A 24045-nucleotide genomic window follows, 5' to 3' on the forward strand; every position below is an offset into this window, starting at 1 on the left:
TGCCTCTAAAATGAGGTGGGGGCGGGGGATAAGGGGTGATAATATTTACTTTGCAGATTTCCTGGGAAGCCCAAAAGCGATTCTATCCTACACAATATCTGGGATATGGGAGGTGATCATACTAGCCATGACCCATCCTCTCTGTTTGTAAGTCATCCTCTTCCCTTTCTACTCTAAAGTTATTCTGACATTCATTCGATTTCAGTTTATGGAAAGCAGAGCATCATAATGAACTAAAATGTTCTTCTCATGTTTGTGTTAGCTATTACAAATAACTAAATTTACAGGGATTGGAATAATTACAAAAGTTCATTTTGATGCGAAAAATCTAAACATAGGATAATTCAAAAACTTTCTGTTAACATACTATGAAATTGTAGAGATATGGCAGTTAAATTTTGTTATTTTGTCCTCTGTTCTTTGTACAAACTTAGCAAAAAGTGACATGAGGAGGTATGACAGTGGAGAGGCTGCCTGGGTCAGTTAGAAGGCTGTCTTGAGCACACTTAAATTGTTTCATTCATTCATTCATTCATTCATTCATCACTTCAATATTTATTGAGCATCTATGACGTGTCAGACACCATGCTGAATGTTGGTAGCATAAGGGCTAGTATGCAGACTAGCAGATATAGCCTTTGTCCTTAAAGAATTCATAGTTCAGAGCTAGAGGCAGACAAGTGAATAAACAGTTATAGTAATGTGAGTTGATAAATGCTAAGGTACATGAATACTTAAGAAAAAATTTTTTTTAATTTATTTTGAGAGAGAGAGAGCATGAGCAGGGGGAGGGGCAGAGGGAGAGAGAGAGAGTCCAAGCAGGCCCCACACTCAGCGTGCAGCCTGATGCAGAGCTGGAACCCACCAACCATGGTGAGATCATGACCTGAGCCAAAATCAAGAGTCAGCACTTAACCCACTGGGCCACCCAGGTGCCCCTAAGGTAGATGAATACTTAAGGCCAATATCTAATTTCTTGAGAAGTCAAAATTTGAGAGAAATGGTGTTTATCTTTCACAGTTCCTAACATGATTTGTAGAGGGTGAGCACTCAGTAAAGGGTCAAAAGACCCAGATTCTGGTCCTAGCTCTGTCTTTGACTAGCTATATATCCTTTGATAGTCATTTCAATCTTCTTTTTTTTTTTTAATTTTTTTTAATGTTTATTCATTTTTGAGAGAGAGAGACAGAGCCTGAGTGGGGGAGGGGCAGAGAGAGAGAGGGAGATGCAGAATCCAAATCAGGCTCCAGGCTCTGAGCTGTCAGCACAGAGCCCAACGCAGGGCTCGAACTCACGGACCGTGAGATCATGACCTGAGCTGAAGTCAGACACTTAACCGACTGAGCCACCCAGGCGCCCCAGTCATTTCAATTTTCTGAGCCCGTTCCTTCATCTGTAAAATGTGACTGATGATACCAGTCCTTACTGGGTTATTGTAAAGATCAATGGTTATGAATGTGAATTTTTAATTAATTGTAAAGATCTCTATAAAATCAGTTACATTCTTAAATATTTTTTGAATTTTAAAATAGAAACTGTTTAGTACTTCATATAATCGCTGAATGATCCTTTTCCTTAAAGAAAAAAGAAAAGGAAAGGAAAGGAAAAAAAGAAAACCAGCAGCAGGTAAGGGTCTTTCATTGTTGTCACCTTTCATTGTTCAAAGCAGGTCTGGTTTGAACTTTTCAGCACTCCAGATACTTACCATTATTCCCATTTTACCAATGAGACAAGTGAGGAGCCAAGAACTTGTCCGAGAGCACAATCTCTTCAAAGAAAACAGCTTCCAAAGGACTTTACACACTGGGTCCAACGAACCAAGGTGCACATTACTGTGGTCCTTTTTTTCTCTGGAGGCCCGCCTCCACTGCACGGAAGGGGCTGGACGAGGCTTCAACTCCGCCCCGTGACGCCTGAGACCCCACCCCAATCCTTCCACCTCTCGCGGGATCTCTCGGGAGGACGGATGGGTTTAGGTCCCATCATGGCGGCTGAAGAGGCGGATGTGGATGTTGAAGGGGACGTGGTGCCATCCACGGCACAGCCAGGGTGAGGCGTGGAGACCGAGTGTCGCTGGGATGGGGAGGAGCGCGGGTGCGAGGAGAGTAACCTGGAAAGGCTGCGGGTCCGGCAAGGAACAGGGAAGCGGAAGACCATCCGCTGGGCCAGGGTCTCCTGGTGGCCAGGGAGGCGCCGCGCCCATCCCGCCTGTAAGATACACCTGAGCTCCGCGGGCGGGGACCTGAGGCCAGTGTCGGACGGCTGTTTAACCTTTTACCGGGATGTTACGAGGGCGCCGACTTCGCCTAGCACATTGCACTCTCTGCAACAATTAGATTCCTTCCTCCTTTAGCTCCACCGCAGAATCTCGCCAGAATCCGCCCACTTGCCCCCTCCGGACAATAACTAAAACAAGGGCGAACTCTGGGTGGGACCTGAGCTCTAGAATCCATAATTCTGTCGCTTGTTAAGCCGTGTGACCTTGGGCGTGTCGTTTCATCCCTACTGACCATAGGTTTCACTTGGGGTTAGTTGTGAAAAACTTCCTGAAAGGCAGCTTGACTTGAAGGGATAGGACTTTAGGACAGCTCTGGGTTCTCCTGCATCGGCCGGACTTGCCAGTTGCTAGCAGTGTGACCTTGGGCCAGACATCTAACTTGCCTGAGCTTCAGACAGCTCATGTGTAAACTGACAGTCATGGTGTGTGCCTCATGTGGTTGTTATGAACATCAGATGAAGTAATCATGGGATGTGCTGTAGCATACAGTACAAGCTATGTAAATGTTTTATTCTTCACTGTCTCCTTATCCCCGTGGAAGGTACTATGTGGACCTAGTGAGGGGTCACTATTTAATACTTGCAGATTCTTGGAGAACAGGCCGATGTGGTTTTAAGCAACAATCTCCAGCTTGAGAGATCTAGCCTTTTGGCTGCTTGCTTTCCAAGTAAGAAATTGATACGTACTATTTTTAAAATGTGCTTCCCCAGTCACCTTTTAGAAGTGGAAGAGGCATAGACGGGTCGGGAATCAGGTCAGGAATAGGAAGACCTCAGTTCTAAACTCAGCCAGTTATGTTGCTTATAAATGCCAACAGCCTCATTAGAAGTCTGTTAGGTTGAGTGAACCATGTGGATTTGCTAGTCTTAGACCATTTCTTGACTTAAAAAATGGCAATTTCATATGGTCCAACGTAATATTAGGGCCTCTGTAAATTTTGGAGAACAGTACCAACCTTGCCAGTGAGGGATTAAGATAGTGGGTCTAAAATTCTACTGAACACTAAAGCAGTATAAAAATGTGAGGAGTAATTAAATTCATATAGTCATTCTCTCCCAAACTATTAGGCAAAACTGTACAGATGAGTAAGGAGCCTTTAATAACAATCATTGTTCGTATTTGTGTAGATCAAGTTAATCTTGACCAAGTGCTCTTGCATGGATGACTTAATTTACTTGTCACAATAAGTCCATGTGATAAGCAAGGGATACTTATCTGCAGTCCAGAGAGAAGTGAGTTGGCCTCGGAAACTCAAAATGTCTGAGAGCATTGGCTCTACCCCTTTACCATAGGTTCTTTATTTTTCTGATCGTGTTTAATTTTTCTGCCTTTTTCTTTCCTTTCTCTTGCTAATGTGCTTGAGCCTTGGGTCTGCTAGTGACATCTATGATCATCTTAGATTCATGCAAGCAGGAATACAAAAGTTACTGGTTCCTGATGGTCAGAGCCATCGCCTTACCCAACTCCAAGGAGCATCATTAACATTATATTCTGCTGAGTGGTGTTCCCTGATGTTGGAGCTCCAGGCGCATGGAATGTAGTGTGAATGGTGCCCCTTGAAGTATGTAGTTACAGCTAATGACAACGTCTGTGGAACCGTTGAGGATTAATTGAAAACACACTTCTAAGTACTTGCTAAACTCTAGCTACCAAAGTTAGAAGGTGGCATTGAAACTTTGGTTTCCCTTTTACTTCTACCTTTCGTTTTCATCTTCCTTTTCTTCTGCTTGTCCTTAAAGTGTTCCGTGGGGTTTTGTCATCAGACAAAACTAACAAAAACTAACACTAGCCATGCAGCCCCTAGTTATGCCATCTCTCAAGATTTAAAATTGCTCTCTGGTGGATTGGAACGTGTAAAATATTGCCAATGTTCAACCATTTTTTACCATAAAAAAAAATGACAGTTATTTCAAGTTACACCTTAAAACATGCTGATGTTTCCCAAATCCATCACCAACTCACATCTCTCCTGAGCTTTAGATCCATTTATCTACTTCTCTGAATCTGTTTTTGGATGTTTCATAAGCACCTCAATCTCAGCTTACAAACTTTTCCCAGCACACCTGCCATCTGCCTCTCCAAGTTCCCTAGTTCAATAAATGGCACCATCCACTCAGTAATTCAAGGCACAGACCTAGACTTTATCCCTTTTCCTTACCTCTCTTCTTTCACTCCTTCTGTCCTGTTGGTTGCTAAAGGTCTGTTGATTCTAAGTATCCTCTCAAGTTTATTTACTTCTTCCTGTTCATACTGCTTGTTCCCTAGGCCTAAATTACTGTCACCTCTCTTAATATTTACATAATCACTCACTCTCAACTTGTCTCTTTGTCCCTCTTCTATTCCTTACTGAAGTTAGATCAGTCTTTCTTACATCCAAATCTGATCATGCTGTTCCCTTCAGTCCCTAATTTGTTTTATGATAAAATTCTCATTCCGTAATTCTATAGACCTGGGTGACCCATGTTCCACCTATCTTGTTCATTCATTCAACAAATGTTGATTGAGCACCTTTTATATGGCAAGGCCTACATATATAGCAGTTATCAAAGTAACTACTTGCTCTCCTAGAACTAACATTCTTATTGGGTGAGAGACAGTAAAACTTACATATGGGCCAGATGGGGATACATGGAAAAAGATAAGGGGAAGTGGGTGACGTGTCAGCTTTATCTTAGGCACTTACCCAGGAAAAGTGGGTCTGAAACTACAGGACCTTAGAGGTCAGCGTGGATATAGTGGAAGGACTGGATTTGAAAAGGGAGGAAGCCACAGGGTTGGCAACGAATTGAATGTCCATTGTGAGGAAATAAGGGCAGGTTCAGATTTCTGGCTTGGGCAACTAGGGGAATTAATATGTTTTGAAATAGGAAACAATGGAAGAGTAGCAGATTTGGGTGGAATTTTTCAACTAAGATTTAAACATGTTAATTTATGCCTACCTGTGGAGATTCAGGTAGGTGTCCAGATGTATACACCAGAGGTGTGGAAGTTGCTAATCCTTATGGAGGAACACTGTAAAAAGATACCTGCATTGAACCTGAAGTGATACTAGTCCCACCTCCTGCACCCTTGGCAGACTTCCTTACGCAGAGTTTTCCTTCTGCTGATACAAGTCTCAGAATCCTTTGGAATGCTACCAAATCACAGTTAACACCTGAGTTAAAACCTTTTTGCCATCAACAGCAGAGAGAAATTAACTGCTTTTAGTTCATTGTACGTAATCCATTAGTCCCACAATTTATTAGAACTACTGTAGAACTAATTGAGGATTCAAAAGTATAAACCTGTAAATAGGTTTTTGCAGCCTGAGGTACAAAATTCTTACCACTAGAGTAGGTCTGGGAAAAGTCAGTAATTTTCTAGGAAACTATAACTTCAAGACATAAAAAAGCAAATATTAAATTTAATTATATCCTAGATTGGGCCTTCTAAAATTTAACTGTTTGGCTTTTTTGCATAAGAAGTGAACAATGTGACTTCAGAGAGTTTTTAATAGTTTGGTGAAAGGAGTGAGAATTAACAGTTTAGTCCCCATGGATGTAGAAAAACCCCCAGATAACCCAAGTTAATTTTTTTTTTATTATATAAGTTGTTATTAAAACATCAAGTTTTCTGTTCTCTTTACTGTGAGTATTTTCTATTTTGGTTCTTTGATCCACTGTTTTGTTGTTTCATTTTGAGGGTGGTGCTGCTGTTGATGGCCTTTATGCTTTAGATATAACTAAAAGAATTAATTGTAAAGTTGAATTCCTGTATTCATATGCATGCACATCAAAAGAACTCTGAAGTGTTAGTTCATAGCCATAGAGCATGTTGTGGTTGCTGCTGCAGGGTATTTGTTTTCTCTTGAAATTGTTTACTCTTGGCAAACAGAAGTGAACAGACTAGCTGGTTAGCGGTTGAAATAGGGTGGCTTAACGCCACTGTATATATCACAGGTTAAAGAAATAGAGCAGGCATTTCTGCACTGGTAAGTCTGTTAATGGAAGAAGGGAACACAATATTTGCGTAACATCTATACCCTGCCAGTCACTGCTGTGTAAATTATTTTCATTAACTGGCATAATATCCCCCCTTTTTTTTTTTACCCATTTTCTTAATTATTACAGAAGCAATGAAAATACAGCGTCTGTTTTACAAGATCACTATCTTGATTCATCATGGAGAGCTGAGAATGGTCTTATTGTAAGTATTTTATGAAAATATCAGGTGCATTAAGCTACTACTTATTGCCCGGGTACCTCTTTTCTTGCTTGGTGGTTCTCAGCAGTTGCAGAGGTAATATACTGAAACATTTTTCTTGCTTTAAAAATAAAAGAGGGGCACCTGGGTGGCTCAGTCGGTTAAGTGTCCAACTTTGGCTCAGGTCATGATCTCACGGCTGAGGGGTTCAAGCCCCGCTCGGGCTCTGTGCTGACAGCTCAAAGCCAGGAGCCTGCTTTGGATTCTGTGTCTCCCTGTCTCTGCTCCTCCCCCGCTTGCACTCTCTCTCTCTCTCTCAAAAAATAAATAAACATTAAAAAAGAGAAAAGAAACTTAGTCTTAACTTCTTTTGACTTTGAAAAATGGCCTGTTGAGAAACAACTTTGGAGCCAGCTAGATTTAGGTATATATCCTTGCCCTACCACTTACCAGATTTTTGAACCTCAGTTTCTTCTAAAAGATGGGGATCGTTGCAGGGTTCATTTTTTTCACTTAGCAATTATTTATTGAGTACTTACTGTGTGCCACACACTAGGACAGGTTCAGGGGAAACATAATTGAGACATAGTCTTGCTCACAAGAAGCTTGTATTCTAAAAGGGAGTCAGGTGATAAATAAGTAGGCTAATTAATTATAGACTGTGAAGAACATAAGATGATGGCTGAGAGTAATGGGGTGAGCCTATTTTGGATGAAGGTGTCTTTGAAGGAAACTGAGAAGGTGACAGTTAAGTTGACAAGTAACAAAGAGGAGTAGATACATGAAGAGTTGAGGAAAAACATTCTAGGCAGAAGGAATAGCAGCACAGAGGCTCTGTTTGAAAGCCAGTATCTAGAATGTCGTGGGAAAGTGGGGAGTGGCAGGGTTGGAGAGGCAGACCAGAGCTCTGTCATGTTTGTATGCAGCAAGAGTAGCACCAAAGAGACCAGTTGGGAAACATTTGTGGCAACCTAAGCAAGAGTAGATGGTGGTATGGCCTGAGGTTGTGGCAGAGGTGTCAGATTTTAATTATGTTTTGGACATAGAACTGCTTGGTAGATCGGATATGGGATTGAGAAAAAAGGGAGGAATCCAGGATGATTCCTAGGTTGAATAAGTAGGTGACTAATAATGCTGGGTACAAAGTTGGGAACACGGGAGAAGCAGGTGAAGGTATATGTTAGTGAGTTTTGAATATGTTAATTTTGAGAAGCCTGCTAGATATCCACGTGGACATTTTGAGTAGACAGTTGGATATAACAGTCTAGATGGAGCCTGGAGAAGAGACCTGAGCTGAAATTATTTAAGTTTTGAGAGTTGAAAATGAGTATGATCCTTTAAGGAGAGATTGTGGCGTAAGGGAAAAAAGTGTGGTGAGTTTTGAAAATAGGTGAAATATCTAGCAACATGCTTGCTACCTGATAACTTTTCGTACATGATAGCCATTATGACTTTATCATGGGCAAGGAGCCTGAGCCTTGGAATCCAGCAGTCTTGTGTACCAACTCTCTACTCTTCCACTTGAAACATTAGCGGGGCCGTGGATGCATCAGTGAAGTAATAACACCTATCTCACAGTGTTATCGTGGGAATCAGAGATATGTCTGTGCTTAGTAAATGGTAGCTTTTATTTTTTGTAATCCTTGTATCATGTATTTCATTTAATAAGACAGAAGATAATTTCAAAAAGCGTAAATAAAAAGAAAAATATTTATTTTTTAATAGCCTTGGACTCTGGATAGCACCATCAGTGAAGAGAACAGAGCTGTCATTCAGAAGATGTTGTTGGAAGAAGAGTATCCTTTAATGATCATGAGGAAAGTAAAACTCTCAGGGTTAAAAACCTGTAAATGCAAGACTTACAAAAGAGACCACTGTTATTACTAGATGGATCTTGTTTGGCCCCAGACTGCAGTTACATAATGTGTTATCTACCTATGCAAATAGTCTCATTTTATTCCTTTGGTTCTGTTTTACTGCAGAGTTTGAGATCTGACTCAGTATGTTTGAGTTTCTTTTGTCAACCAACTCTTTATACTATCTGAATGTTGAATAGAAATTATAGGATGTTTTACGTCAGCTGGAACCTTTAGTCCATGTCCAAGATCATTGAGTCCAGGCCTTTATCTTCAGTTATAGAAGCTGAAACGCAGAGATGTTAACTTACCCAGGGACACAGAATTAGAATATGTAAAAGTTCTCCCTTCTTACTCCACCAATTTACAGATGTTACATGGTAGGAATCTAAGTAAAAAGCACAAAACAAATAACTGCAGGTTGAAGATTTTTTTTCCCTCAGAAGTCGTAGATGTTTATCCACAGTTTAGCCACTAGCTTCTTGTCCGTGTTTAAATTTGATGATGGCAATTTAACTTCTTTGGGACTCTGTTTTCTTATATGTAAAATGAAAGGATTGAACAAAATGATTTCTGGTTTTATGATTTTTAAAGATTATTAATAGTCTGATAAACAGGGGGTTATTTTTAACTCTCTCATCTGTATTTTATGGATATCTACCTCCTTGTTAAGCCAGAATTTCTCTGTTCCCTTTATTCAGTTATTGCTATGTTGATTTCAGAGTGTCTGTGTACCTTTAATTATCCTAGGTTAACTCCTTTTAGGCTTTCTTATTCTCTTACTTTCCCCAACATCATAGCTACAGCCTAGATCATTGCTTTTCAACGTTTTTTATTTATTTTTGGGACAGAGAGAGACAGAGCATGAACGGGGGAGGGGCAGAGAGAGAGGGAGACACAGAATCGGAAACAGGCTCCAGGCTCCGAACCATCAGCCCAGAGCCTGACGCGGGGCTCGAACTCACAGACCGCGAGATCGTGACCTGGCTGAAGTCGGACGCTTAACCGACTGCGCCACCCAGGCGCCCCAGATCATTGCTTTTCAATAGAAAAATAGTGCAAGGCCCATATATCATTTTAAATTTTCTAGTAGCCACATTTAAATCAGGTAAAATTAATTTTATTAAGATATTTGATTTAACCCACTATATCTAAGATAACATTTCAACATTTAATCAATAGAAAAACATTACTGAGATATTTTACAATCTTTGTTTATATGTGGCTATCGGCTAATGCATTGAACCTTGCAATTCTCAATGAATATTTAAGTGGTCATTGACTCACTTCCAGATACGGAAACAAATAATGAGAGTGAAAGCTGTGTGAACTTTCAGAGGACAGGGATGTTTGTTTTCTTGTATCTTGGTCCTCAGCTCCTAGTACCTAGCGTAGTTCCTGACATACAAGATATATAGTCCATATTTGTTAAGGGAAGAACATCTCAGACTAATCTAAGAGTATTACAATGGGCCAGTTTTAAGAAGTTTGAGAGGGAGGGTCCATAGCAGATTTGACCTAAGTTATTTTAATTAAGGTAGAGAACAACCCTGATTTCTGTTCCCTTTAGAACTATGAAATCATAGTCCCCAGTTAATCCTGGACAACCAATCAAATTCATCTATTACATTTCCCATATGTTTTAAGAAAAAATTAAATGAAACATTTAAGGCTACATTCTTCTCTTAGCCACTTCTATCTAATAGGGAATATAGGAGAAGCTAATATTTTTGTAGCACACATTTTGTGCAGGTGCTATGTTTGTGTGATTTCACATGTAATATTTAATCCATATAACAGCCTTGTGAGGTATATTTTCATCATAATTTTTGCAGACCTGGAACGGTTTTAAGAAGAACTAGTTTAGCTAAGGTTCAAGTGTGATTTTCATGATAATGAGTGCCTACTTAATATAAGTCACCTAAAAATTACATGATTTTATTATTGTTTAAAAAGTTTCTTTAATAATTACACAGGTATTACTTATCTAAAAAATCACTTCCAGAAAATTTCTGGCTTGATCAAAAGGAAGGTGATAAAAAATACATGAAGAGGTAAAATTAATTTTTAATACTCTTAACAGTATGAACTGTATTTTTAAAAATGTGTTCCTAAGCTCCCTTATTTTCTTTTTCATGTGGTGCAGTCTACAGAAAACAGCAAAAATCATGTATGTACTTATATGTTTTATATTCTAAAATTATAGGAGAATTAAATAAAAATTATAGTTGGCCTGTGGAAAAACTCTTAACCTTGGGTTGTACAAAAATATAAAATCAAAATTTCTTATACAGATGTTGGAATGCCACAAGATAATTTTATGATATTATTTATATGTCAGAATTTCTATTATGGTCCTGCATAAGCCATTCCATTAGGTTATGGAAAAGATGTTTTCCTAGGGATATGTGGGGAAATATTTTAAAGCTGCTAATGTGTTAGGAATTGGCTTGATTTCTATTGTCCTGTCAGTTAATTTTCACTCATTTCAAACAAAAATTTAATTTGAATTTGTGGCCTTCAAAAATTATCTAGAGAAATTAAGTATTAATATTTTATAAATATTCTTTCCCTGTAATTGAAGGAAATTTGATGTTATTTATTGTTTATAACCTTTCACGTTTGTGGTCCCTCAAAGGGTAGACTTACAAAGGGTAGATTTACAATTGCCAAGGGTTTGAGCACTGAGCAGACTTTGGCTTTTGTATTTCGCTGAATAACAACAAACAAAGAAAAAGAAGTTAATAAAGATTAATGGTTTGCTTGAATTAAATTAATGAGCTTCATCACTATTTTATTTTTAATTTCTTAAGGGACTGCGTTTCAGAAGTAATAAACATAATGCCACAGTTTCTTCTTTTCTTGCTTGATATTTACATAGATTTACATGAAAGAATCAGAGAGGTAATATTTCTGGAGCCAATTTAAACACTCATATACCTTTTAGGATTTGGAAATTTATTAATGTCTGCTGCTTTGTGTCCAGTGTAAGGAAGCCTGCTGGCTACCACATTGACTTCCTTTGATGTCTTTTAGTGTTATCTTCACTCAGACCCAAGGATTATGTCTTTTGAGGCTCCTATCATCCTGGGCTAGAGAAGTATACAAGACAGGGTAAATCTGCCCCCAGGTAGAGGCTGCAGCCTTCTTTTTCTTCTTCTTTTTAACTCTTAGACACAGTATTGAATTTAGCCTATGGCTATCTGTGTAACCTTTAGCTGCATAAATATGGAATGTTCCATTTCAGACTTTTTTTTTGCAATTCCTTTTTTTCCCTTCAGGGCACACTCTCCTACAAAACCAGCCAGTTACTCAGTAAAGTGGACGATAGAAGAAAAAGAGCTGTTTGAACAAGGGCTGGTAAATAGTGCAATTTTTAATTTATAGTAAAATAATTCTAGAAGCCAATATTAATAGAATTATAAGGTTAATTTGTAGAGACCAGAGATTTCTTTTTAATGATCACATCTTTAGTCTTTCTGTAGTGGCGATGTTGATAGTATAGCATGAGAGAATTCCTTTTAACTCGTGTCTAGATTACTAAAATATTAAAATAGATTTGGATCAATATTTTAGATAGTTTTCATCCTCCCCCCACTCTTTTTTGGTATTGGTAAAACCCAGGAAACTGAGCTCTGTCTGTATACATAACACCAACTACCTAGATTAAAAGGAAGAAAATACTTATCTGATGTTTTCTCTTCGGGGGGGAAAAAAACCCAGAAAAACAAAAAAACTTGTATATTTGGAACGGTCTGCATAATGAGCTGAGTTCTTTTTTATTCAGATATTTGGCATCGTGCACACAGTCCGAATATTTTTTTAGTGGATGTAGTGGAAGACCAGAAATACTTCTTTCGCATGAATGTTTCACTGAGATCTATTTAAATGTCCACAGGTTACATAATAGAAAAAAAAAAGTACGCCAGTTTCTAATTCTGAAAATTCTCCTACTAACATGAAGAAACTTTTAAGAAAATATTTGGAAATTTTTTTCTATTAAGTGTAGGTTGTATCTTTTTCTTTAAGGTACATGTTACCCAGTATTATGCTAATTTTGAAATGATATATACTTATATATAGGATATTTATGTAATATTTATGTGGGATTTATGAATGCAAATTGAAATGTCATTGTTAACATTTCTGCAGATGAGGGAAATAAAATGTATTTGTATTTTTACAGTTATCACCATGACATCTATATATTCTGTGATGTCTTTGTATAAATAAATAAACTATCTTGAAGGTTTTATCTCCTCCTGAGGTTTTTATCCTGTATTGTTGATGTTTTTTATATTGGTATTTCATTCTGTTGCATGATTATCATTTTTATAACTGAACTTTAATTAACTAGTCACTTACTTAAGATTGCTGATTGCTTTGGTGTTTTGCCCCTTACTGAAGACTCTGTGTGTGTGTGTGTGTGTGTGTGTGTGCGCGCGCGCGTGTGTGCGCGTGCGCGCACACACACACATATACACACCCAATAATGGGTTGTAAATTTTTAGATTATTGTTGACACTGGTGGTAATGATAGGGACTTCATCTGCATGGCTCAAAATTCAAAGGGTATCTAAAGTTACAGGGTGTTAAGTCCCCCTATCACTCCTGTCTCTGCCTTTAGTTCTCATTGCCGGAGGCAACCATTGTCATCTGTTCTTTGTGTATGCTTCCAGAGATATTTTGTCCCTATATAAGCAAATATATATTTATAGATAGATAGATAGATAGATAGATATCTACTTGTATACATAAACAGATATTTTAAACTTAGAATGTTTTCCCACAAAACTACATGGAACTATTGGTTGTATTCCCAGCCTTTTTAACCTGTTGATATAGTTTGTTTATACACTGAATTCTCTCAGGCTTTAGGGAAGGGAATTGTGTGGTACTGAATGATGAAGGAAGAGTTTTCTTTCCCCTTTTTTGGGCATAGAGCTCTCTTTTTTCTCTGTTTTGAAATTGGTGAGTTTTTTCTTTGTTCCCCTTGTTAGTGTACCATCTCCAGTTTTCATAATGCCTAAGCTCCTACAGCCCCAATTGTCCAGATCTTTGCTGCGTCCAGAAGTGTTCCATGCTACGAAGTTATTCATTTGCCTTCATCCCACAATAAATATAACTAATTTTGCAGTAAGTTGCCCTCAGCTAGGTGTTAGTTAGGAGAAAAATTATTTAAGATAGTTGTTAATTATTTAATTTATACTTACTAAGAATTATCCTAGAAGTACGTTGAGTTTGTTTTTTTTCTTAAGTTTATTTATTTATTTTAGGGAGGGCGGGGCAGAGAGAGGGAGAGAGAATCCTAAGCAGGCTTTGCACTGTCAGCACGGAGCCCGATGTGGGACTCGAATTCATGAACCTGAGATCATGACCTGAACTGAAATCAAGAGTCAGAATCGTAACTGACCAGGCCACCAGGCACCCCAAAGTACTTTCAGTTTTAAGAAATGTTCATGTGTCAGATTTTCTCATGAATATCAGAAATAAGTATATAACTAATTTATTATTTGGGTCAGGTCTTGAAGATGATTTGCCACTGTAAGTCATGACCTGTAAATGTCGTAACGTGACCTATAAATCTGGCCCTGAGATCAGCTTACCTGAGTTGTAGAACTACTGTGAAGATTTATATGTCAAGTAATAGAGTTGACACTTAAAAATTCCTTTTAGCTTTAAAATTATACTGCATTCCCATGGGCATCTGGGTGGCTCAGTCAGTTAAGCATCTGACTTTTGGTTTCGACTCAGGTCATGATCTCACACAGTTCATGAGTTGAAGCCCCACATGCTATTAGCACAGAGCCTGCTTGGGATTCTCCCTCTCTCTCTGCCCCTACCCCCACTTGCACTGTCTCTGCCTCTCTCAAAATAAACTTAAAAGTTAGAACACCAAATATAGTTTAAAAAAAATTTATTGCATTCTTTCTGTACTTCAGAAACCTCCAGATCTCCCCCCCTGGGTCTCATTTTTTTTCCTGTCACAGCTTCATTGTTCCCAGGCACACAGCCTTAAACAGTACAGGGCTACAGGAAGCTGTTGGTTGCAGGTCCTATCATTTGTGATTCATTCTTGTAAGTCAGTGTACTGCCATACCGTGTAGAGTAAAAGTACTATGGGATAGGTAATGGGTATTGTAACCCATGGATCTGGGTTTAAAACAAAAAAAAAGATATTTTGAAATCAGTGTCAGAATATAATCAGTTGATTCTATAAATGGGAAATATAACCTCCCTTTTTTGAGGCATTTGTTTTTTAGGTTGGGAACCTCATAATGTGCAATATGAATACATAGTGTTAGGAATATATAAGTGGTGCATCTTCATCTTGAAAGCTGTAAAAACTAATTTCTAAATCATTTTGGTCAGTTTTCAGAAGTCTAGGTTCTAATGAGTTTAAGAATCTTAGCTATATATGAGACTTCATTGAGTGCTTTAGAAAATAAAGATGGGTTGTTCTTTTAGGTTTTTCTTAATGTGACAGTTGCTTGGAATATTAAGTTAATCAAAATCAATTTCTTTTCCATTTTGATAATATAGGCTAAATTTGGCCGAAGGTGGACCAAAATTGCAAAGCTAATTGGAAGTCGCACTGTTTTACAAGTTAAGAGTTATGCCAGGCAGTACTTTAAAAATAAGGTAAGCAGGATATAAATATCCTAGTCAGTAATAATAATTGCAATAAAAATTAGTAAGCAAAAGTAGCTTTTTAATTGAGGCATTAAAGTCAATGTCTGAAGTTTTCGTAATAAAAGTATTTTTTATTCATAAAGTACTTAACACATGTTTATCTTCAAAAATCTGAAAGCATATCTTTAGTTTTTTGAGTATTGCTATTGGAAGTCATTGTTTCCTGGAAAATACCTTTTCTTCTTAAAGATTGGCTGCATTGTAGCTTTTAAGAATGATTAGAGCTTAGGGGCCATAAATGTTAACATGATTCTAAAATCTGTTTAATAGCAGTGAAACTTTTATAATTTTTATGTAAAATTATCTGAGAACTTCAGTAAGTTGCAGTGTTATGGTCTAGTGCTTTATCCTTTCAAGTAATCTATGCTATATTTAACCATGTAGTTTTGATGTTTAGAAATTTGTAATATGTTTTCTGCTTGAGTTCTGGGAACACAATTATACAGAATTTGAAAGGGTCTTAAGTGATACTTGCTGTTTTCTTTTAATGCAAATAATAGGTTTTACCCTGTATACAAGATTTCTCTTAGTGTCATTTGAGCATAGGAAGTAGGTAATGGAATGGATTCATTATACATCAATCATGTGCTCCGTCTTTAACCAAACAAAAGCATTTACAGGGCAGCCCACCATGGCCAAGGTATTATGGAAGAGAATAAAGATTAACTTGGTTATTCGCACTTCCATGCTTCTCAGATTCAAACATGCACAACATCTTGTAGTGTTAATCTTTCTCAAAGATTTGGGGTGAAAGGATACACTGTGATGTTGAAAGAGACATTAATATCTTATGAAATATAAAATTTTATCTGAATTTTTAGGGTAAAAACAGGAGACTTCGAGTAAATAGCAAGATTGTTAAAAGCTATTCCAGGCTATATGTCCACATCTGTTTTTCTCTCCTCCTACCCCTTTGTTCTTTACACAGTAAGCCAGTTAACCTCAAGTACTGGATCCTGGGGTTCTATTGTGATACAGAATCACAATAAGCTCTTTTTTAGGAGCTGTCATCCTTGGGAATGTCAGTCATGTACAAGATTTTTCAAAAACCATTTATGTAAAGATTTTATTTTAAATCCTTTATATTCATTGACAATTGTTTTCTTTTCCTTGACTAGATATTTATGTCTATAATAGCAGATATGGAAGATAATTTCATGCTTTAAATTATAAGCTGTATAATGCTGGAACTCTATTAAATGAACCTTTGAAAAATAGTTGTTTCTATTATCGCTGTATTTACCTTCAATTTACTAAATAAAGATATGTGACATAGATTCCTTTAAATAATGATCTGTTTAGCTTTATAAAAAATGATCAGTGGAAGTATCTGACATTCTAAGAATTAAGCCATTAAAAATATTTTAATATCTTAAAGAATCCCTTTGTATGACAGTTTGTTTTTTTTTTTTTTTTTTTTTTTTTGGTTCATTCTCTGGTTGATCTACACCAGATTCCTGTTTTAAACTTAAAATGGAAAAACAAGTGTAGTTGTACATAGGTCATGATTATTTGATTAATAAAATCACCAGACCATAAATGAGTCAAATATATTTATGGAAATTTGAAATGATGATATTTTACATTTAAAGTGCAGTTGTGAATCAGTCCTTAGAAGGAAAGCACAATAAAGGTATGCCATTGACATGTACTCGGTTTAATAATTGTATTTATCATATATGTACCAGTGGTTAAATTTTTAAATGTTAATATGGGGGTTTTATCTTGATTTTTAATAAGGTAAAATTAGATGGTCCAGAGAAGGGAACACCACATCAGAAGAGCAGCAGTGGTCTTCAGATTAAAAATGAAGATGAAGGCACAAAGGCCTGGACACCATCAGGTTTAAGGGGACATGCTGATCCCAACTTGAATGCTATAAAAATTGAAAAGTTATCTGATGATGAAGAAGTAGACATTACAGATGAGGCAGATGAGGTGACTTCTCAAGCTCCTCCCAAAATTCCTGGCAGTGATGTCTTATTAAACATTCCTAATAGTAATAGTCATGAAACCAGTCAAGGAGAATTTATTGCTTCTTACAACCAGGAAGATTCCATATCTAAATCTTCCAAGGAATATTTTGAGAATACAAAGCAGGGTGAAATGGAAGTACTTTCAAGCTCAGGAATTACATTTTGGACTGAAAAACAGAGCACTAGTGACAAAAAATCAGTTGAATTAAATGATCAGAAATGTAATAAACTGGTGAAAAGCTGTGAAAAACATGATGGAAATGGAGTAATAGACGATGCCAGGCAGCTGCCTTCTCCAGAGCTTTGTGAAGTTCGGGAAGATCTGAGTGATGAAGAAATGCTTTTTCGTTCTTCCTGCCAAATGGAGGGGGAGAGCCACGAGGAAGAAGAGCTTAAGCCACCAGAACAAGAAGTGGAAATAGATAGAAATACCATTCAAGAAGAAGAAAAACAAGCAATTCCTGAGTTTTTTGAGGGGCGCCAAGCTAAAACACCAGAACGCTATTTGAAAATTAGGAATTACATTTTGGATCAGTGGTAAGGAAGAATTCTATTTTAGATACCATTTTAAAACTTCTGATACTCTAGGGTATTTTAATGAGGCCTATTGAGGTTTTAGTCATTTACATTGCAAGTGATGCAGAGAGCTTGAACATATGAATATATTTTAATAGGCAAGACTTCAAATTTCTCAATAAGGAAGTTTTCTTTGAAAGCTTTGGTACATATTGTCATCTATAGCTATTTCATCCCATCTGTCTGTTCATTAAGGGTATTTGGTCCTGGAAGAAAGGGATAATTTGCTTTAAGAAGCTGTTTCTTAGGACAGTGTTAGGAAGATACAGAAAGAAAAAAACTTGAAAAGGAGAATGTCTTTCCTAGTTTATCATGTACTTGTAAGTACAAAGAGAAAATTTTGGTAACAAAAGGATAGTGTCATTAAATGTGGCTAGATTACAGAAACCTTTTCCTAAATTGCTATAAATGCTTTCAGCTTTGAACTTGTAACATAATGTGAACGTAATCCCTTCATCTAGCTTCATTAGGATACAGGAATTTTCTGATAGATGAAGTTCATCTTTTGAATTGTCAATACCTTTTATTTGAATTATTTAGTGTTGGGTGGGGCGCAAACCAAAAAACTTCCCACCTTATTAGCCTAAGTGCTCTGCAAATTGAATTTTTCGTGATAGTTTAATTAAGACATTACCAGACATTCATAATTGTTGTTACTGCTTCTGGAGACACTGAATTGCATAGAGCCATCTTTACAGAGGACTTGTGCCATAACCTTGGAAGATTACCAAAGGAAAACAAATAATCATGTGTATTCTGTCCGTAACCTTCAGTACTCACACAATATTAATTTGACTAATTTTTAAAATAGCTTTGTCAGAAAAGAAAGATTTTTGTTCTTGACTCGTGGTTGTCTTGCTGATGGTTGAGATGGCTAAAAGTAAAATTTCTGGGCAAGGTGGTCTCAAAGGAAAGAATAAATATAAGGAACAGCTGCTATTCGCATAGTACTTAACGGTTTACAGAAAGCTTTTCTATGTTGTTTGATTCCTCACAACAGTCCTGTAAAATAGGCAGGTGGTATTTTCTGTGTTCGGGAGATTCTAAGGTCAGGAGAGGTCTAGGGGCCTGCCTTTGATTATATAACCAGCCACTGACAGAAAGAGGACCTGTGAGCAGGTCCTAACTCTGTCATTTCCTCCATTATTTCACATTGCCTGATTGACACTACTGAAAAAGACCAGTCAGATTAGATCTAATTTTGTTTTTGGAAATAAGAGGATGAATGGCCAAAATGGAAGGACTTCAAAATAATAACTCAAAAATTTTTTTTACCTGTGTGAATCATCAGTGAGTGACTTAATGGTACTTTAATCAAATTTCATTTGTTTGAATTTTGAATTCTCAATAAGGCAGAATAACTTATGTAGATAGTATAAATTGTATGGCAGTAGTTTCCTAATGACATTTGCCTTAGTCATAACACCAGTTAAATGTTGTTTGAGTATGTGATTTAACAGAACAGTGTGAAAGGAGAAAGAAGTGTTTTGAACAGGAACTCCAAACTATTCTCTTCGGAAATAGAAGAGGGGACTGGAGGTGGTGTTGAAAAAAAAAGTAGAAGAGTTAAAGTTTTAAAAGAAAAGACCTGATTTGTTTGTAGCTAAAGGATCCTTTCCATAAAAACACATGCAACTGACCCCCTGTTTATGGGAATGTTTTAAGATAGTTAACACTGTTATTGAATGCCTCCCGAATGCATTTAAATGTATTTAAGTCATCTCCAGTTCTGACAAACTCGTCCTCATTCTACAGATGAGAAAAATGAGTCTCAGAGAGGAAAAAGAACTTGTTCCAGGTCACATTAGGTGAAGGTGACTTCAGGGTCTGCAGTCTTGACTTGTAATTTTCACACTTCATCTCAGGTCCTTGACTCAGACTTTTTCACTCTGCCCTGAATGCTTCCCCCATGCTGCCTTCTAGATCTTGGTGAACCATGCATCGTTGTCCCCTCAGGTCTGCTCCAGGGAAATTAGAGGACTTCACTGACCACCCTATCTAAAATAGCTCACATCTTCCCCTCACTCTCTTAGTTTGTATTCTATTTATCTTCATAGAACTTACTACTACTGAAGATACGACGTTTTTATTTCTGTATTGTCTTCTCTTCCTTCCCTCTCCCTCCCCATGATAATACAGACTTCATATGGACAGACTTTTGTCTGTTGTGTTCATTGTTACACCTCTAGTGCTTAGGGCAGTGCTTGTTCTAAGCAAATATAAAAGGCACTCTTTGTTAAGGGGAAAAGTTGGCATGATGAATCACGAACAGGGATCTTTAGAGGCCTTACCGTTTGTTCAGCACCAAACTAGTGCTGAGCTTTGTTTAAAGTCTTTCGATTTGGGCAGTCTTTAATTAAATCAATACTGTTTTTAGATTGCTACAGATTTTTGGTAGCTTGTTACACCGTGCTCATTCCTGTTTTCTTGCCTTCATTTGTGCAATTTGTTTCCTTTTCTTTCACACTGAACTGAAGTGAAAACACTGAAATCTCATCTTTTCAATGGCATTTCTGATACCCTGCCATATCACAAATTACTTCTTGCCCTCACTGAATGTCTGTAGAATGTATGATTTTAAATTTGGTTTCTGCTTAGGCAGGCCTTCCCTAAACACCCTCTCTGAAGTAGTCTGTGCCTGTTTGTCTCTCTATCCCTTTATCCTTCTTACTGTTTCTTCCTAGCACTTACTGCTATATATATAATTAATTATATATTAATATAAGATTACAAGCAATATATTAATATGTAATATATATTAGTCATATTCTCCCATTAAATTTTTTTTAAATTTTATTTTTGAGATAGAGAAAGAGACAGAGCAGAGGAGGGACAGAGAGAGAGAGAGGAAGACACAGAATCTGAAGCAGGCTCCAGGCTCTGAGCTGTCAGCACAGAGCCCTACATGGGGCTTGACCTCATGACCCATGAGGTCATGAGCTGAGCCAAAGTCAGATACCTCACTGACTGAGCCACCCAGGCGCCCCTATATATCCTCCCATTAGCATGTAAAGTCGGGAGCTTTATATTCATGTCTGTATCCTTAGTGCCTAGACAGTGCCCGGTATGTAAGATGCAGAGTAAATATTTGTGGAATAAAATAAAGATTCAATAAGAAATCCTGTTACATGATATGTCTGAATACTTGGTCTATAATGTCTGTATGTAAATCTTGACTTTAACTTCCTCAAATAAGTACTTTAATTCCTTTGACTTTTTGCTTCCTTATCTCTAAAATAAGAATAATAAAATCTACTTTGTAGAACTGTTGTGAGGATTAAGGCTGTGTAACTGTTAGTACTGGCATAAGCACTCGGGAACTGTTTGCTGCTATTATTAAGTTCTCCACTACTCTTAAACTCTATCTGCCATGGTACAATAAGTACATTCAGTAAATATGAACTGTATTATGTAAACCTTGTATTTTTTTCATAGTCTTTGGGCATTTCTTGATTTCTTGGAAATCCTCTATAATATTAATATTTCTGTTTTGCACTGAGAATGCTTACTCTTATTTATTGGCCTAATGATTAAAAACTGGTATAAAACTTTCAAGCATTTATAAGGTAGTTTATAATTAAAAGATACTGCCCAGCAAAGTGAAAGTGGACGAACCTTAGTAATATATTAAAAATTAGAAAAGTCTAATACCAAATACTTTAGATATGTTGTCAGAGTGCCCTTTTTATTCTTGAAGCTTGAATTTGGATCTGTTGACAAAACCTCTAACTTTAAAATCCTGGGATAACGAATCTATGGCATTTCATATGGGAAAAAAATAATAGTTAATAAAAATCACATTATACTTGTAAGTTATTGTATCATTTAAAGGTAATTTCAGGAAAAAGTACAGTTGGGTATTATGTATTAGCATTGTTTTTACTACACATTTACAGATTGAGAGGGGGTAAATTTTTAAGATATTTCAAATATTAAAAGTTTTCCCCAGAAATCTTTTTTCATGTTTTTATTTATCCAAAATAACTGTACTTCCATCTCTTAATTAGGGAGATATGCAAACCGAAATACTTAAATAAGACCTCAGTACGTCCTGGCCTGAAGAACTGTGGGGATGTTAATTGTATTGGACGGATTCATACATACCTCGAGTTGATAGGAGCAATCAATTTTGGATGTGGTAAAAATAAAAACCCAACAACATCTTTTACTCAACATTTTTTTATCCTTAGAGCACCCGTTAACTTCCTTGATGGTTAGAATTCAAGCAGATTTAGTATAGATGCAGAATTCAGAAAGATGCTATAATATGGAATAACTGTATTACTAAGTTTTTTTATAAAACAGATTTCTGTTACTTAAGCTACATTTTCCTGTAACCTACAGTGAAAATTGGTGGTATGAAAAGGAAAAATATTCTCTAAGTGGGAGAAATAATTTAACAATGAAGCTCTTTGTCAAGTACAAGTAACGTCATTTTAAGAAAAGTCTGATAGTAGCCCATTCAATATGCAAAATCTGTATTAATGCTAGAAATACTGTCTAGCAGTGTTTAAGTAAAGGGAATAATTTATGAGCCTCTACACTTAAATGTAATAAAAGTGCCAAAATATTTTTCACGGAAGAAAGTTTCACCCTAGTTTTTCTCAAATATGCATGATTTTGAATGTATTTTTCACTTTTATTGAATTAACTTGACACAAACATTTTGAAGAAAGTTAATAACCATAGTTGTGATAAGGTAATTAGATAGGTAATTAGAACTTTGTAACCCATGGTCTCAGAAGAATATGTTCTGTCTTTGAGAAGACAGCTAACCAGAAAATCTCCTATCAGAGATTATTTATTTATCTTGTAGAGAGAATTTACAGTCTGCCCTGTGGTCTGTTTTTCATTTCGGTGTCTGTTTCCCCAGGCACTGTATCTTGGGACTGGCTGCTCAGGAAAACTAAGGGGTCGCAGCTTCCACAGCCACTAAAAAAAAATGAAATCACGTTTTCTGTGTTAGACCTCTGAATTCAGCAAAGTGAGCTTAGCAGTCGTTTAATTAGAAATTAAATTACCCATTTCCTGAATATCCCATTTTACTGAGATTTCCTTAAGAGTGTTAGTTTTACGTGAGACTGCCAAGTAATTGCAGAATTAAGATAGAAGCTTAGGTATAACAAAACTTAGAAATTGGCTTACAACTTCCAGTCAGTATAGGTGTGCCTTCCTATTGAACGAATGAGTTTCAGAAAATAATAGACTGTTTTATTTTTCCCGAATTCCAATAGAACAGGCTGTGTACAACAGGCCACAACCAGTTGACAAAGCACGAGCCAGGGACCGAAAAGATGCGGCGGAAGCATACCAGCTCGCACAGCGTCTGCAGTCTATGGTAAGTGTTCACCTGTCATCTAAGGTGTGCCCCCTTCTAGCCACCTGTTAAACACATGGACAGTGAGTGGAAGAATGTGTTTTCTCTTGTATGTCACCTTAGCCATTTACTTTTCTGGTTTCTATTCAGTGTCATGTTAGTTTATAAGGCAAAAACCAAAAGCACCTCGTAATTTGCCGGCAGACTTGACACGGAAGCGTCGTACTTTGCTCGCGTGGCCTTAGAATTCTTGGTTCCGGTTTCTAAGTCTAGTGGGTCTTTTACAGCCATACAGCTAAGCTCCTTTTTCTTTCAGTTACTTTGTTTAGCAAAAAAGTCTTAGGTTAAGATTCAGCTTCTTGGAATAGCTATCCAAACTGTTGTAGCCTTTCTTTTTTCATTCTTGAAGTTAGGGAGTTTTACAGTATCTTACAATTTGTGAATCTTATTTTAAAGGTGAGTGATCTACAAGTCTCATAAAAGGCAGAGTCATAGTGTGATCTCGTTGGTTTTACTAATAAAGTAGATTGGTAATAGGTGAGGTAAATGAAGAAACGTATAGATAATAGAGTGAACATTTTTCTTAGCGTATTCAGGCTGTTAACCATTTCTGCCTACCTAGATTTACTTTTATAAGAAAGGATGTATTTAGATACAGTTGCTGGAAAAGGTGCCACTCAAACACTGGCCTCTGAGCCAGTCTTTTTTGTTTGTTTGTTTGTTTTTTTGTTTTGAGAGAAAGAGAGGGAGGGAGTGCAAGCTGGGAAGAACTGAGGGAGGGAGAGAGAGAATCTTAAGGAGCCTCCACCACGCCCAGCACAGAGCCTGACATGGGGCTCAGTCTCACAACTATGAGATCATGACCTGAGCCGAAATCAAGAGTTGGACACTTAACTGACTGAGCCACCCAGGCGCCCTTGAGCAGTCTGTTTTAAAGGCTTCAGTATTGGGGTTTATAAAACTAGATATTAGTAATCTTGTCAACTAATTTCATAATGTTTTATTGTTTTTATTGCATCCACTAGTCAGTCTTTCCCTTTCTGAGGCTGAGATGTAATTTTGCTTCTAGTTTTAATATTCTACCTCTTGCTACGCGTTCTTGCAAGTTTTCTACCACAAGTGGTTGAAAGGGAAGTCATTTTCTTGGTGGTTCTTTTTAATCTTAAA

The 24045-nt window shown here is 37.1% G+C and overlaps 1 protein-coding gene across 3 annotated transcripts in view; it reads left to right on the forward strand.

Moving 5' to 3' along the window:
- Nucleotides 1-1959: 1959 nt before the first annotated feature.
- The window catches only part of MYSM1 (Myb like, SWIRM and MPN domains 1), a 35260-nt gene continuing 13174 nt past the window's right edge, over nucleotides 1960-24045 (forward strand). For all 3 annotated transcript variants that reach the window (XM_047084527.1, XM_047084528.1, XM_047084529.1), the window contains exons 1-10: nucleotides 1960-2049; nucleotides 6388-6463; nucleotides 8186-8256; nucleotides 10293-10370; nucleotides 10463-10486; nucleotides 11598-11676; nucleotides 14860-14958; nucleotides 16750-17522; nucleotides 21569-21699; nucleotides 22796-22899. In XM_047084527.1, coding sequence (XP_046940483.1) covers nucleotides 1967-2049; nucleotides 6388-6463; nucleotides 8186-8256; nucleotides 10293-10370; nucleotides 10463-10486; nucleotides 11598-11676; nucleotides 14860-14958; nucleotides 16750-17522; nucleotides 21569-21699; nucleotides 22796-22899 — 1518 coding nt within the window. In that variant the 5' untranslated portion in view covers nucleotides 1960-1966. The remainder of the gene's footprint in view (nucleotides 2050-6387; nucleotides 6464-8185; nucleotides 8257-10292; nucleotides 10371-10462; nucleotides 10487-11597; nucleotides 11677-14859; nucleotides 14959-16749; nucleotides 17523-21568; nucleotides 21700-22795; nucleotides 22900-24045) is intronic.

The sequence above is a fragment of the Lynx rufus genome, unplaced genomic scaffold, assembly GCF_022079265.1.
Source record: "Lynx rufus isolate CCGP_SWC_20201006 ecotype Redwood Valley unplaced genomic scaffold, mLynRuf1.p SCAF_2, whole genome shotgun sequence".
NCBI classification, from domain to species: Eukaryota; Metazoa; Chordata; class Mammalia; order Carnivora; family Felidae; genus Lynx; species Lynx rufus.